The 15519-nt window shown below is 48.0% G+C and overlaps 1 protein-coding gene across 4 annotated transcripts in view; it reads left to right on the forward strand.

Moving 5' to 3' along the window:
* LOC135098368 (uncharacterized) overlaps nt 1–15519 on the forward strand; it is a 92423-nt gene that overhangs the window by 74119 nt on the left and 2785 nt on the right. The window contains exons 1-7 of one of the 4 annotated variants that reach the window (XM_064000704.1): nt 5106–7414; nt 10840–11196; nt 11588–11762; nt 12389–12549; nt 12976–13078; nt 13333–14229; nt 14553–14731. In XM_064000704.1, coding sequence (XP_063856774.1) covers nt 6803–7414; nt 10840–10872 — 645 coding nt within the window. In that variant the 5' untranslated portion in view covers nt 5106–6802 and the 3' untranslated portion in view covers nt 10873–11196; nt 11588–11762; nt 12389–12549; ... (1 more) ...; nt 13333–14229; nt 14553–14731. Of the gene's footprint in view, nt 1–3282; nt 3467–5105; nt 7415–10839; nt 11197–11587; nt 11763–12388; nt 12550–12975; nt 13079–13332; nt 14230–14552; nt 14732–15519 lie in introns of those variants that run through there. The other 3 variants (XR_010266904.1, XR_010266903.1, XR_010266905.1) reach the window with 3 other exon arrangements.

The raw sequence follows: 15519 nt of genomic DNA on the forward strand, positions 1-15519 counted from the left end.
GGAGGAGGAGGAGGAGGAAGACAGGAAGAAAGAGGAATCGCTGCTCTCTCACAGGTCGTTTGGCAAATTGATTGAGGCTGGAAATCGTGATATGATCTTTCTCCCTATCCTCTGTCTTCCTCCTCTCCCTCTCCTTCCTCTCCTTCCTTCCTTTCTCCCTCCATTTCTTCTTCTCCATGGAACAGAGACCACCACCATCACCATCTTTACCTCATTCCCATCTTCCTCTATCTCCCTTTTCTCGTTACCTGCCTTCTTTTCTCCCTTCTCTCTCTCTCTCTCTCTCTCTCTCTCTCTCTCTCTCTCTCTCTCTCTCTCTCTCTCTCTCTCTCTCTCTCTCTCTCTCTCTCTCTTCGTCTCCCTTTCTCGCCTTACCGCGTGATACGTCTCTTTGAGCGTATATGTCCCTTCTCGACGTTCCTTTTTGCTTGGGTCAAAATAGGAGGAGAAGCAGGAGGAGGAGGAGGAGGATGCATTTAGTCCTGTTTCTGAGGGTATGTCTGCGGAAAGTCTTCTCCAGTAGTAGTAGTAGTAATAGTGGTAGTAGTAGTAGTAGTAGAAGTAGTAGTAGTAGTAGTAGTAGTAGTAGTGGTGGTGGTGGTGGTGGCAGTGGTGGCAGTGATAGTGGTGGTGGCGGTGGTAGTGGTAGCGGTGGTGGCGGTGGTGTTGGTGGCGATGGTGGTTTAAGGTTTTTATAAGGTTTTATAAGGTTTAGTACAAATATGAAAATTCATAAGGCATATTCTGCCGAGCCGAAGCTCCCTGGCAGAAAGGCAATGAAGTTCGGGTGATTCACTCAGCACTGACTGGCAACACACAAATAATATAATTATAATTATAATATAATTATATAAGTAATAATCAGTAAATTTGACAATATTTTTATAATAAAAGAGCAAACTAGTAACAAAGAAAATACATAAACATAAATACCTTGAACTTTCTTTTGCTATTATATGCTAAAGAACCATTTTTAAATTATAGTTGTAGAAAGTAGTGGCAGGTAGAATCAAATCATTATTTGGTGGCGGTGGTGATGGCAGTAGTAGTCGTAGTGGTGGTGGTGGTGATGGTGGTGGTGGTGGTGGTGGTGGTAGTGGAGGGTGGTGGCAATAATGATGTATGTTGCAGAAGGGCTGTGTTTCCTTGAGTGAGTACGAGTCTCTTGCAGTATCAGTAGTAGTAGTAGTAGTAGTAGTAGTAGTAGTAGTAGTAGTAGTAGTAGTAGTAGTAGTAGTGGTAGTAGTAGTAGTAGTAGTAGTAGTAGTAGTAGTAGTAGTAGTAGTAGGAGTCGTAGTAGTAACAGTAGAAGTAGTAATAGTGGTAGCAGTGATGGTGGTGGTGGAGGGTGGTGGCAATAATGATAATGTGTGGTGAAGAAGGGTTGTGTTTCCTTGAGGGAGTGAGTACGAGTGTCCTGCAGTACCAGTAGTAGTAGTAGTAGTAGTAGTAGTAGTAGTAGTAGTAGTAGTAGTAGCAGCAGCAGCAGCAGCAGCAGCAGCAGCAGCAGCAGCAGCAGCAGCAGTAGTAGTAGTAGTAGTAGTAGTAGTAGTAGTAGTAGTAGTAGTAGTAGTAGTAGCAGCAGCGCAGCAGCAGCAGCAGCAGCAGCAGCAGCAGCAGCAGCAGCAGCAGCAGCAGCAGCAGCAGCAGCAGCAGCAGCAGCAGCAGTAGTAGTAGTAGTAGTAGTAGTAGTAGTAGTAGTAGTAGTAGTAGGTGGTGGTGGTGGTAGTGGTGGTGGTGGTGGTAGTGGTGGTGGTGACAATAATGATAATGCGTGGTGTAGTAGGAGTGTTTCTCTGAGAGAGCATGAAGAATGGAACAATTGGACGGAAGAGAAGAGAAGAGAAGAGAAGAAAAGAAAAGAGAAAAGAAGAGAAGAGAAGAGAAGAGAAGAGAAGAGAAGAGAGGGGGTATGAATCATTGCTGACAGAAAAGAAACATCAATAACAGGAAGACAGTGTAGTATGACTCTCTCTCTCTCTCTCTCTCTCTCTCTCTCTCTCTCTCTCTCTCTCTCTCTCTCTCTCTCTCTCTCTCTCTCTCTCAGACACTGTCTTGTGATATATTATTCTTTTCATTGAATTATTTTTTTGTTCATGTATTTCCAGAAAGAGTAATGTAGATAGATAATGACAACAAGAGAGAGAGAGAGAGAGAGAGAGAGAGAGAGAGAGAGAGAGAGAGAGAGAGAGAGAGAGAGAGAGAGAGAGAGAGTGTGTGTGTGTGTGTGTGTGTGTCTACTTAATACAGGAGTTGGTGAAGGCAGGAACAGACTCATATCCACGAAAAAGAACTCTGAGCTCTTTCCATAGGGGGACGGCCGGCTGTCTCCAGAGACCAGCAGCAGACTGCACAGTACACACACACACACACACACACACACACACACACACACACACACACAAACACTCGCTGTACAAGTGTGTTTTCTAAGCGTCGCTTTCTTGAATTTGAGTGAGGCACGCCTCTTCCTGTGGCACTTACGAGTACAGAGAGCCTAACTGCTAAACGAAACGAGTGGCCATTGGCGGTGCGTGTGTGTGTTTGTGCAGGAGGAGTACTCACCTAGAGACGCAACACTCCTTTCCTGACGCGGCAACACACGCACAGGGCGGTCACTGAATGATTACAGGTACAGCGTACAAAAAATTTATAACACCACTTTCGGGCACAACACAGGCAACACTAAACAAAGGAAAACATGTCTTATTTTTTTATTCTGGAAGCAGAGAGAGAGAGAGAGAAAGAGAGAGAGAGATAAAGCGAGAGGAAGGGGTGGAAGAGAGAGAGAGAGAGAGAGAGAGAGAGAGAGAGAGAGAGAGAGAGAGAGAGAGCTAGATAAAGCGAGAGGAAGGGGAGAGAGAGAGAGAGAGAGAGAGAGAGAGAGAGAGAGAGAGAGAGAGAGCGGAAAAAGAGATAATCACTTGTTTGTCTGCCTCTCTCTCTCTCTCTCTCTCTCTCTCTCTCTCTCTCTCTCTCTCCTCCTCCACACCTAACTACTACTACTACTACTACTACTACTTTTTTTTTTTTTTATGTAGGAGTGACACTGGCCAAGGGCAACAAAAATCCAATAAAAAAAAATGCCCACTGAAATGCCAGTCCCATAAAAGGGTCAAAGCAGTAGTCAAAAATTGATGAATAAGTGTCTTGAAACTACTACTACTACTACTATTAACGCTGCTGCTACTACTACTACTACTACTACTACTACTACTACTACTACTACTACTACTACTACTACTGCTACTATTACCTACTATTATCTTTATTCTCCATCAGATTTGCATCAACCACCACCACCACCACCACCACCACCAGCATGGCAGTAGTAGCAGGAGTAGTGAATGGTCACACGTATGTGGTGACTTCTTGGACTATCAGGCCGCCCTTGTAGTGTGTTGGACTATCGGTCAACAAGACCTGAAAGTTACGTGGTACAACTATTTCGGCGATAGTAGTGGCTGTAAGTAGTAGTAGTAGTTGTAGTAATAGTATTAGTAATAGTAGTTATGCGTGTAATGTCAATATGGTCCATTTTGTAACTGTAATTGCAAAGATTCTCGACTTTGTTTCTTAAAGGCGTGACGTAATTAGAGAAAACGTATATATTTTAAGGGACACTAGACTGTACTTCATTATTCCTGTTTATTGCTATTATACGAGTTTTTTTTATAGTTTCACTTGTATATACTATTTAAATTTACTATTCTGTGATGTTTAATACTACTAATTATTATGTTTAAGTGAGAGAAGTCAGAGAAAGAGCTATATTTATAATTTTTACGTGTAAGTAAATTTGTAGGATGCTCGACCTTATGTTTCTTAAATAAGTGACGTAATTAGAGAAAACGTATGTCTTTTAAGGGAGGATTTAGTATGTCTTCTATATATGTGTGTCTTCATCATCACCATCATCTTATTCTTGTTCTTGTTCTTGTTCTTCTTCTTGTTCTTGTTGTGGTTGTTATTGTTGTTGTTGTTGTTGTTGTTGTTGTTGTTGTTCTTCTTCTTCTTATTATTATTATTATCACACACACACACACACACACACACACACACACACACACACACACACACACACACACACATTAGTAGTAATTATAATAGGAAGAAGAGAAACATGATGATGATGATGAAGAGGAGGAGGAGGAGGAGGAGGAGGGAGAAAAAATTGTTTAACTTTTCTATAATGTTTCTCTAAATATCTAAATGACTATCAGTCAAAAAGCAGAACTAATAGTGCACCATGGTAGTCCGTTAAATTGTTCATCTCTGACCATCGCCATCACCAATTACAAATTAGTTAATAAGGATAAAAGTTGAAAAATATATAGCAATTCTAATTTTGAGACACCTAAATAGTTTCAACATTTTTCACAATATCTAAATAACTAACAGACGAAAACAAAATGTAGTAGTACACCATGATAGTCCATTAAATTCCTCATCTCTTACTATCACCATCACCAATTACAAGTTAGTTAATAAAGAGAAAAAAAAAAAAAAAAAAAAAAAAAAAAAATATATATATATATATATATATATATATATATATATATATATATATATATATATATATATATATATATATATATATATATATATATATATATATATAGGATCACCTGAAGATCCGCCACCCCACAGGGATCACCTGAAGATCCGCCACCCCAGATTGTCTCACCTGAAGATCCGCCACCCCAGACTCTCTCACTTGGTTAGGTTAGGTTAGGTTAGGTTAGCCTAACCTAACCTAACCTAACCTAACCTAACAACATGAACGCATTAAAAAACTGAGTGGATATAAAAAAATGCAGAAAAAAGTTTACTTCATTAAAAGTATGGGATCACCTGAAGATCCGCCACCCCAGATTGTCTCACCTGAAGATCTGCCATCCCGAGTGCGGCTGGGGTGGCGGATCTTCAGGTGATCCTATATATATATATATATATATATATATATATATATATATATATATATATATATATATATATATATATATATATATATATATATATATATATATATATAGCATATCAAATTCTAAGACACCCAAATACTTTCAACATTTTTCTGAATATGTAAATAACTACCAGCAAAAAAACCAAAACCAATAGTACACCATGGTAGCCCATTAAATTCCCCACATTTTACTATCAACACTATTCGAAAAGTATATTAAAAACATTAAAAAAAAAAAAAGCTTCAAAAAACTCCCAAAAGACGCCAAACAAAGATCAAGATTCAAGATTGTAAACTGGAGAGAGGTATATTGTCACCAACCCTTTTTAGCCTGTATACAGAGGAGCTAGCAGCCAGGATGAGAAGAGTGAATGTAGGGGTAAGTGTGGGGAATGATAAAGTATGTGTGCTTCTTTATGCAGATGACGTAGTTGTTATGAGTGAATCGGCAGATGAGCTTCAAAGTCTGTTGGATGTAGTGGATGGCTATGGTAAAGACTTTGGAGTAAGGTTTAGCAGTGAGAAAAGCAAAGTAATGATTGTGAATAGGTCAGAGGATGAAAGTAATGTGGTATGGAGACTTGGAGAGAATGAGTTGAGACAGGTGCAAGAATACAAGTACTTAGGGATGTGGATGAGTCCTAGTCGGTGTACAAAGGCAAAGAATGAAAAGATAAGTATGCTAAACCAGTGGGTAGGTCGATTGGGAAGCGCGGCAAGGATGAGAGCAAGTAAGTATGATGTGTTGAGAGAAGTGTGGAAGAGTGTGGCTGTGCCATGTATAATGTATGGTATGGATGTGATTGCATGGAATGAAAGTGAAATTGATAAGTTAGAAGTGGGCCAGAATAGAGTAGCAAGGATGGCACTGAGTGCACCGAGGTGCACAGCAGTTGAAGCCTTGAGAGGTGATATGGGATGGAGCACCTTTAGGGAAAGACTGACAAAAGCCACACTTAGGTACAAGATTAGGCTTGAGAGAATGGATGATGCAAGAATAGCAAGGAAGGTGTACCTGTGGAATGAAAGTGGAAGCAAATGGAGGAAGAGATGCATGAGAATGACAGACAGGAATGGATTGCAAATTGTGTGGGCGATAAGAATGCCTGGGAGGAATCAAAATGAGCGTGAATGGGTGGTAACAAGAGGAGGCAGAGTGGGAGTCGAATGGGATGTGAGAAAATGGAAGAATGAGATAGACAAAGAAGTGAAATGTGTGGGACTGAATGAATGGAAGAATGAGATGGAAAGAAAGAAGATCCTGGAATGGTACAAGGAGAAAGAGGTCCCGAGGTATGAAAGGTGGTATGATGGAAGCCTGGGCGGTGATCTTCTCTTCCGAACGAGGGCACAGTGTATGGATGTGCATGCAAGGAGTTACAGGTGGTCTGAGTCCCGCAGCAAAGTGTGCCAGATGTGTGACATGGGAGAGGATGAGACGGTGGAACATGTGGTGCTGGAGTGTGTGAAGTATGCCAGAGACAGGAATGAGATGATGCAAGTGATACTGACTGAGTTAGGGCACGATAGGAATGAAAGATTGGAGAACTCAGGAAAGGAGTGGATGGCGTTGTTGCTGGGACTGTGTAGAGAGGCCAATGAAAGGATGATTGAGGCGGTGAAAGAGTTTCTGGAGAGAATATGGCGTGCCAGATGTAGGAACAGTTACTATAGATGTAGGATATAGCTGTTATATCTATCGCATACGGTACGATATGTTGGCCCTCCCGGCACCACTGTACGCTCTGCCGCTCTCGAGGCAGTCCAGGGAATAAAGGTCTTAAGGAAGCACCGCGTCTTCCTTACACCCTACATGGCGCAGTGATTGGAGTAACCATGGCTGGCCGGCCCCGCTTCAACACAACCACGTCAAGGGCTCCCAGGACACCTAGGACACCTGGGGTCCCCAGCAGCCATCTCGCCACCACACTGGAGATGCAGCAGGCGCTGATGGCCATGCAACAAGCCCTCGCACGCCGGTCGCCTGCCTCCAGAGTCCCGACCTCTGCCACGCCGGAGAAGTGTGAGGCTGAGATGTCCACAGCCTCGTTTCGTTCCTGGAGGAGGTCTGCCGAGTGCTGGGTTAGGCTGAACCAATGGGGCGCGCCGGAGGCCGTGCTACACATCCGCCTTCTCTGCACACCGGCCCTGCAACGCACGCTGGACACAAGGTACACCATGCTGCAATGGGAGGCCCTGTCGACGACCGAGGCACTGGACGCCATCGAGAACCTGGTACTGAAGGGAACCAACCAGGCGGCCGTGTGGAGCACCTTCTTCAGTAGCCGTCAGGCGCCCGGTGAGTCAGTCTCGGACTTCTTCAGGCAGTGTTCCCAGACTGCCGCCGACTGCGGGTTTCAGTGCCCTTCGTGTGGTGATGATTTGGCGGAATACATGCTGCTGCGGAAGTTGATGGGCGGCCTAAGCGATCCGGTGATGAAGAGAGAGGTATTCCAGTTGTGTAAACAGTTTACCAGTGTTGATAAGCTACGAACATTCTGCCTTACATTTGAATCCGCTGCCAGGGACGCCAACTTTGGCGGGAGTTTTACGCGGGAAGTGGCGGGGGCTGAGCTTGACGCGCCGTTGCCAGACGTGGCACAGGAGGTGGTAGCTGGAGCACACCGCCACCCCGCGCCAGCCTCGGTGCGCACGCGCCCACCCGCCAACCGCCCCCACACCCCCGTCGAGAAGCCCTGTGGCAACTGTGGAGGTACTCACGCCCCTGGGAGAGTACACTGCCCCGCCAGGTCGCTGAACTGCTACAAATGTGGGAAACCCGGACATGTCGAGAAAATGTGTCGCAGCGGCGGGAGGAGATCAACGACCCCAGGCTTGGAGGCGGCTGTCTCGGTCCCCCAGCTGACGTCTGGGGCCGTGCTGGTGGCTGGCACCGCTCCGTGCCCCCACCCGACGCTCCACGTCTCCGTCACCAGTGGGGGGCGTGCAACGTGCGAGGTGATGGCCGTGGCCGACACAGGGGCCCAGGTGTGTGTGGGCGGCAGGGGGCTTCTCACCTCCCTCTCTTTACGGCCTACGCAGTTGAAGCGTCGGGCTGGGCTGAGAGACATCGCCAACATGCCCCTCCAGCTGCTGGGCTCTGCAGTGTGCACCATATCCCACGGGGGCCGCTCGTCCACCCAGGAGATTTGCTTTGTGGACTCTGCACGTCACCTCTTCCTCTCACTCAGTACGTGCATGGAGCTTGGACTCGTGCCCCGGGACTTTCCCCGTCACACACAGGTTGCGGCGGGCGCATCCCAGGCGCCGCCCGCTCGCCAGCCTGGCCTGACGGAGGCGCCGACAAGACCCGCGGCCATCCCCCTGCCACCCCTGGAGGAGAACGTGGGCCGCCTGGAGGAGTGGCTCCTTCGCCATTTCTCATCATCAACCTTCAACGTAGGCCGCTGCCCACTCCCTGTCATGGCAGGTGAGCCACACCGTATCCACCTGCTCCCCGACGTCGTACCTCACACCTGCCACACCCCGGCCCCCGTACCACGTCATTGGGAGGCGGAAGTAAAGAAACAGCTGGACGAGGACGTACGCATGGGAGTCATCGAGCCGGTCCCAGCCGGGGAGGCGACAAGGTGGTGTGCCAGGATGGTCGTCGTGGCAAAGAAGTCGGGCCAGCCGCGACGCACGGTCGACTATCAGAAGCTTAACGCCGTCTGCCTCCGGGAGACGCACCACACGCCCACCCCTTTCGACATGGTGGCGGCCATCCCTGCCCACACGTTCAAGACCGTCGCCGACGCCCACTGGGGTTTCCATCAGGTGGAACTGGAAGAGGAAAGCCGGAAACTCACCACCTTCATCACACCCTGGGGGCGGTACAGGTACCGGCGGACCCCCATGGGCCACTGCGCGGCCCCTGACGCCTACACCAAGCGCTTCGACGACGCCCTAGTGGACATCCAACGCAAGTTTAAGTGCATCGACGACGCCCTCCTACACGACGAGTCCGTGGAGGGGGCATTCTGGCACGCCTACGAGCTGCTGGAGGCGTGTGCCAGGCAGGGCATTACGTTGAAGCCCGAGAAGTTCCGGTTTGGCCGGAGGGAAGTGGAATTCGTGGGCTTTCATGTGGGCTGGGAGTCCTACAAACCCACCGACGAGCGTCTGGCAGCAGTGCGGGACTTCAGCATGCCAGCCAAGCCCACCCTGACCGACATCAGGTCGTGGTTCGGGTTCGTGAACCAGCTGGCTCCCTTCATCGCCACTGCCCCCATCATGGAGCCGTTCAGAGACCTACTGAAGAGACCGCAGGGTAAACGAGTGTACTGGGACGAACACCTACAGGAAAAATTCCAGCAAGCTAAGGAGACGGTCTGCCAGCTGGCCAAGGACGGGCTGGCATTCTACGACCGCTCCAGGCCCACTATTGCCATGACCGACTTCAGCAAGGAGGGTATCGGTTTCGTGGTCCTCCAGCAGCACTGCGGGTGCGGGACGGCGGAGGCTCCCTTCTGCTGTAGGAGCGGGTGGCGTCTTGCGCTCTGCGGCAGCCGGCACCTGTCAGCGGCCGAGGCTGGGTACGCCTCAGTTGAGGGGGAAGCCATTGCGGTGGTATGGTGCCTGCGGAAGGCACGCCTGTTCCTGCTGGGGTGCCCAAACCTGGTGCTGGTCACCGACCACCGCCCCCTAGTGAGGCTCCTGGGGGACAGGGCACTGAAGGACATCGTTAACCCCAGGCTCTTCGCGCTGAAGGAGAAGACGCTGCAGTATAGGTTCGCCGTCAAGTATCTATCAGGGAAGCGCAACTGTGCTGCAGACTTCCTGTCCCGTTACCCTGCCCTCCGCACTTCACCAGACAGCTGCGACGAGAACCTCGCCGTGGATTTGGAGGTGGCTACAGCGGCGGCTACCACGGCCGCCCTTACCGACAACGGCTGCATCACACTGGATGAGGCGTCAGTCACTAGCGCTGCCGCAGACGACCCAGTATACCAGCTGCTGGTGGCCAAGGTCCTGACGGGTGACTGGAGCCCGCAGAGGTCCCGAGAAGTGGCTTGCCTCCGCCAGTTTTACGGGGTCAGAGACAGACTGTCAGTGTCTCAGGGACTGGTCACGTACACCTTCGACCAGGGGTCCGTTAGGCTGGTGATTCCCGAGCCCCTACGCCAGCAGGTGGCCACTCACCTCCACGCGGGTCATCAGGGGCTTGACTCCATGCTCCGCAGGGCCCGCCAGTCGGTTTACTGGCCCGGTATGGACGGGGACCTTCAGCACCTGCGGTCGACATGCTCAGCCTGCAACGCCCACGCCCCCTCCCAGTCACCAGAGCCCCTAGTCATCACCCCGCCACCAGAGTATCCCTTCCAGTGCACAGTGACGGACCTGTTCCAGCTCGAGGGCAACACCTACTTAGTGTACGCCGACAGGCTCACAGGATGGCTGGAGATCGGCCACCTCCCCAGTAGTGCCTCCTCCAGTAAACTCATGGCTCACTTCCGCCGCTTCTTCGCTCGCTGGGGGGCACCAGAGGAGGTGTCTACGGACGGCGGCACCAACCTCGTAAGTGAGGAGATGCAAGACTTCTTCAGGCGCTGGGGGGTTAGAGTGCGTGTCTCGTCAGCCCACTACCCCCAGTCCAATGGCCGAGCCGAGGCGGCAGTCAAGTCCGCCAAGAGGATGCTACGACTTAACATTGGCCCCACCGGCAGCCTCGACACGGACAAGCTGTCGGCCGCTCTCCTACAGTACCACAACACGCCCCTGCGAGGGGCTGACAGCTCACCCGCTCAGCTCGCTACGGGCCGCCACCTCAGAGACGGCGTCCCCACAGCCCGGTGTAACTACAAGGTGGACCAGCACTGGCGACGGGCCCTCCGACGTAGGGAGTTAGCCATGGCCCGGTCTGGGGACGAGAGGGTGGAACGCCAGGGGCCAGTCAGAACCCTTGAGCCCCTTTCCCCGGGCTCTAGAGTGTGGGTGCAGAACCAGATGACTAAGGTATGGGACAGGAGTGGAGTGGTAGCTGAGGCACTCCCACACCGCCAATATACCGTCAGGTTGGATGGTAGTGGCCGTCTGTCGCTCCGCAACCGTCGGCACCTGAGGGTGAAACGGGGGGCAACCCTCGCCAGCCCCGCACCGTCTCACGCGGGACCCACACCCGCAACCAGCCCCACCCCACAGCCCCGGCAGTCAACCCCATCACGCCCACGGAGGACTTCTCGTCGTCCCCAGTGGTTAGCCGACTACGACGAGTCCTCTCCACCTTAATTGTAATTATTGGTATAATCCCTTGTACAACCTGTTTTATTTATGCAATGTTATTAAGGAATCTTATGTTTCTCAGGTGGAAGCATGCCAACTTATGTTGCCTCATGTATATCCTTCTTTCGGCTGTGTTTATTCTATAATCCATTATGTATTTCCGTTAAGCCCATATGCTATTTACCATATGTTTAACTGGGGGGGAGATGTAGGATATAGCTGTTATATCTATCGCATACGGTACGATATGTTGGCCCTCCCGGCACCACTGTACGCTCTGCCGGGGGCTGCCGCTCTCGAGGCAGTCCAGGGAATAAAGGTCTTAAGGAAGCACCGCGTCTTCCTTACACCCTACAATAGATGATGTTGTTTGTTATTTTTTTTTTTCCCCTTCTACAGGAGTTGCCAATCCAAAGGCTTGGCTTAAGAGTGATCCCGAGCTATCTGTACCATCAAGATCAAGATCGAGCGTCCATATCAGATGGTGAGTCTGCTTACAAAATTGCATCGGAGGGATTGATAGGGCTAGCCACAATTATCCATCATCATCGGCGACACCATGGCTCTTGAGAAGGTAACATGGCTACTGTTCTACACTCACATCATCTGGCTATCAACACACACGAGAATGGCGGCGGTGGGGAGATGTAAATAGGGAAAATAGGCGTATATGTGAGGGCGGGTGGCGGGGATCTTATGGCGGAAAATCGAGGGATGATCGAGGGTGATGCCCCACCATTATTAATTACTCCTTTATTTAGCGATTTACAACACACACACCTGCCCGCCAGTAAGAAGCAGGTGTGGGCGGCCATCTTGAGCCCTAAGAGACGAGGGGACAAGGGAAAATAAGGGAAATATGGCCTCAAAATGCCTCATTTTATTTGTATTTTCGATTTTTTTTATTTATGGAATTGTGTGTGTGTGTGTGTCAGAATATATCGTTTTTATTTTTTTCATTTTCGGTTTTTCTTGTCAACTGAATATTTGTTTGTTTGTTTGTTTGTATATGCATGTATGTTTGTCCTCTTCCTCTTCCTCCTCTTTCTTTCATCTAGACCTCCTCTTCTCTCTTCCCATCTCTTCTTCCTCCTAGCTCAACCAAGCCTAATTCTCTCTCTCTCTCTCTCTCTCTCTCTCTCTCTCTCTCTCTCTCTCTCTCTCTCTCTCTCTCTCTCTCTCTCTCTCTCTCTCTCTCAGACAGACAGACCCCGATGACAGCGTGGTGAGCGAGGAGGGGGAGTCAACCAGCGGGGGGAGCATGACCCCTACTTTGAACCAGTGGTGACCTTGCTGGAGGTCTTCGTGGTTAGTGATGATGACCAGGAGGAGGAAATGATAAGACTGAGTTTCGACATCAGGTCAGGTTAATAATGGTGTTTTTTTTATTATTATTATTTTTGTGAGTTTTTTTTTTGTATAGGTTTATTATTTTATTGAGAAATGTTGGTAGTTTTGCTGTTTCTTATTGTTAGGTGAGGTGAGGTCAGGTCAAGTACTGATGGTAATTTTGCTGTTTTATCATTGTTAGTTCAGGTCAGGTTTTCTTATTGCAGGTAAATAATAATAATAATAATAATTGTCATTATTATTATTATTATTATTATTATTATTATTATTATTATTATTATTATTATTATTTTCTCTCAATCTATGTTTTCTTTCTTACTTTCCTCCTCCTCCTCATCCTCCTCCTCTCCTTGTTCTTCACATAACCTCTCCATTTTATTAACCTAACCTAACATGCAGACAGTGCCAGCCTAATGTAACCTCCCCCACACTTGCAGGCAGTACAAGCTGTTTCATTATCACACCTCTGAGTCGCCCCCACAGTGGAAGGAACGGGGCATGGGGGCCATTAACATTCTGAGGAACAAGCAGAAGAAGGCTGTAAGTGGTTGGGTTAGGTTTATGTGTGTGTGTGTGTGTGTGTGTGTGTGTGTGTGTGTGTGTGTGTGTGTGTGTTGACTGGGCTGCCTCATGTGGGATTACCAGCCTGATATGGTGACAGACAGACAAGCAGACAGATAGACAGATAGATTATTATCACTATATTATTACCAGTCATTAATTCAAATAGATAGATTATTATTATTGTTATTATTATTTTATCACCAGCCATTAATTCTCTCCTTATTTTTCAGGTGGAGTTTGTTCAGCGGCAGAATTAATGCCAGTGGCTGAGTTCAGATCCTCCAAGACACACACACACACAGCAGCCCCTCCACCTCCCCACAGCCCTCCACTGTATGAAATATACCTACCTATTTCCATCTGTTATCCCCATCCATAAACTTGTCTAATCTTCTCTTAAAGCTCTCTAGTGTCCTAGCACTAACTACATGATTACTGAGTCCGTTCCACTCATCTACCACTCTATTTGGGAACAAATTTTTTCCTATCCTTCCTAAACCTAAATTTTTCAAGCTTGTACCCGTTATTTCTTGTTCTCCCCTGGTTGCTGATCCTAAGAATTTTGCCTACATCCCCCTTGTTATAACCCTTATACCACTCAAAGACTTCTATCAGGTCCCCTCTTAACCTACATATCTCCAAAGAATGTAAATTTAACAGCTTCAACCTCGCCTCATAAGGAATACTCCTCATCCCCTGTATCCTTTTAGTCATTCTCCTCTGTACTGATTCTAATAGACCTATATCTTTCCTGTAATGTGGGGACCAGAACTGCACAGCGTAGTCTAGATGAGGTCTGACCAGCACCAAGTATAACTTTAATATTACTTCCGGCCTTCTACTTTTAACACTCCTAAAAATCACACACACCACAGGAGCCTCACAAACAGTCTCACAGCCTTCACAAGCAGCCCCACACTCCACCACAGACACACCAGACCCACAGCCCTTCACCTCACCCACTTCCCAGCCCCCCACAGCCCCCCAGCCACCACAAATGAAGTCAAAGGAAGGGACTGTGGCTTCACCCAGCCAGCCAGGACAGCCTACAGAGAGGGGGTAGTCCCAGTCAAGTCACAAAATATAGGCTTGGTTCTTCCTACAGTTTGAAGTCAATGATTGGACAGGTTCTCTTTGTTTACTTGTTATTGTTCTCTCTCTCTCTCTCTCTCTCTCTCTCTCTCTCTCTCTCTCTCTCTCTCTCTCTCTCTCTCTCTCTCTCTCTCTCTCTCTCTCTCTCTCTCTCTCTCTCTCTCTCTCTCTCTCTCTCTCTCTCTCTCTCTCTGCCCTTCACTATTGTTTGGTAATAACTGCAGTAACAGCAGTAGTCATAGTTATTATTGTATGTCTTTTTAGCACTCAAGAACAGTGTAGCAGTAGTAGTAGTAGTAGTAGTTGGCAGGAATTAAGTACAGTATTAAATATATTCTGATCCTGATTTGTGTTCCAGGCCAGACAGCTTAGTGGCAGAGCTGCAGGTGGCCCTCGTCAGCTTCCTGGTGGCACAGGTGTAGGACGGCTGGGAGCAGTGGAGGTGCCTGATGGGGCAGCTGTACCGGGCAGAGGGGCTGCTGCTGCTGGGGAGAGCCACACTTGTATGCTAAGCTTCTCTCAGTCCTTCTCTAACAGGTTAATGAGGTTGTTGTTGTCGTCGTTGTTGATGTATTTTTTATGTTTTTCTCTATATAAAATTGCTCTCTCTCTCTCTCTCTCTCTCTCTCTCTCTCTCTCTCTCTCTCTCTCTCTCTCTCTCTCTCTCTCTCTCTCTCTCTCTCTCTCTCTCTCTCTCTCTCTCTCTCTCTCTCTCTCTCTCTCTCTCTCTCTCAAGTTAGCTTAGTGGTAGTGGTAGTAATAACAGTAGGAGTAGTAGCATTAGTAGTAGTAGGAACACCACACACTTAACACTCCCAACTCTCCCTTCCAGACCCTAGTAGTAGCAGCAGTAGTAGTAGTATTAACACTAACCACTCATTATTTCTCTACTGGTGATCTTCTCTGGCTTTCCTTACTGAGTCTTGGTCATCCTCTTTTAGAGATTTTGGTGAAACTTTTGCTGTTGCCTTGGACATATCAAAAGCTTTTGATAGAGTCTGGCACAAAGCTTTGATTTCCAAACTACCCTCCTACGGCTTCTATCCTTCTCTCTGTAACTTCATCTCAAGTTTCCTTTCTGACCATTCTATTGATGCTGTGGTAGACGGTCACTATTCTTCTCCTAAATCTATTAACAGTGATGTTCCTCAGGGTTCTGTCCTGTCACCCACTTTTCCTATTATTCATCAGTGACTTTCTAAAACCAAACTTGTTGTCCTATCCACTCCTATACTGATGATACCACCCCGCACTTATCCATGTCTTTTCATAGACATCCAACCCTTCAGGAAGTAAACAGTTCACGCAGGGAAGCCACAGAACAC

The sequence above is a fragment of the Scylla paramamosain genome, unplaced genomic scaffold, assembly GCF_035594125.1.
Source record: "Scylla paramamosain isolate STU-SP2022 unplaced genomic scaffold, ASM3559412v1 Contig58, whole genome shotgun sequence".
Classification (NCBI taxonomy): domain Eukaryota; kingdom Metazoa; phylum Arthropoda; class Malacostraca; order Decapoda; family Portunidae; genus Scylla; species Scylla paramamosain.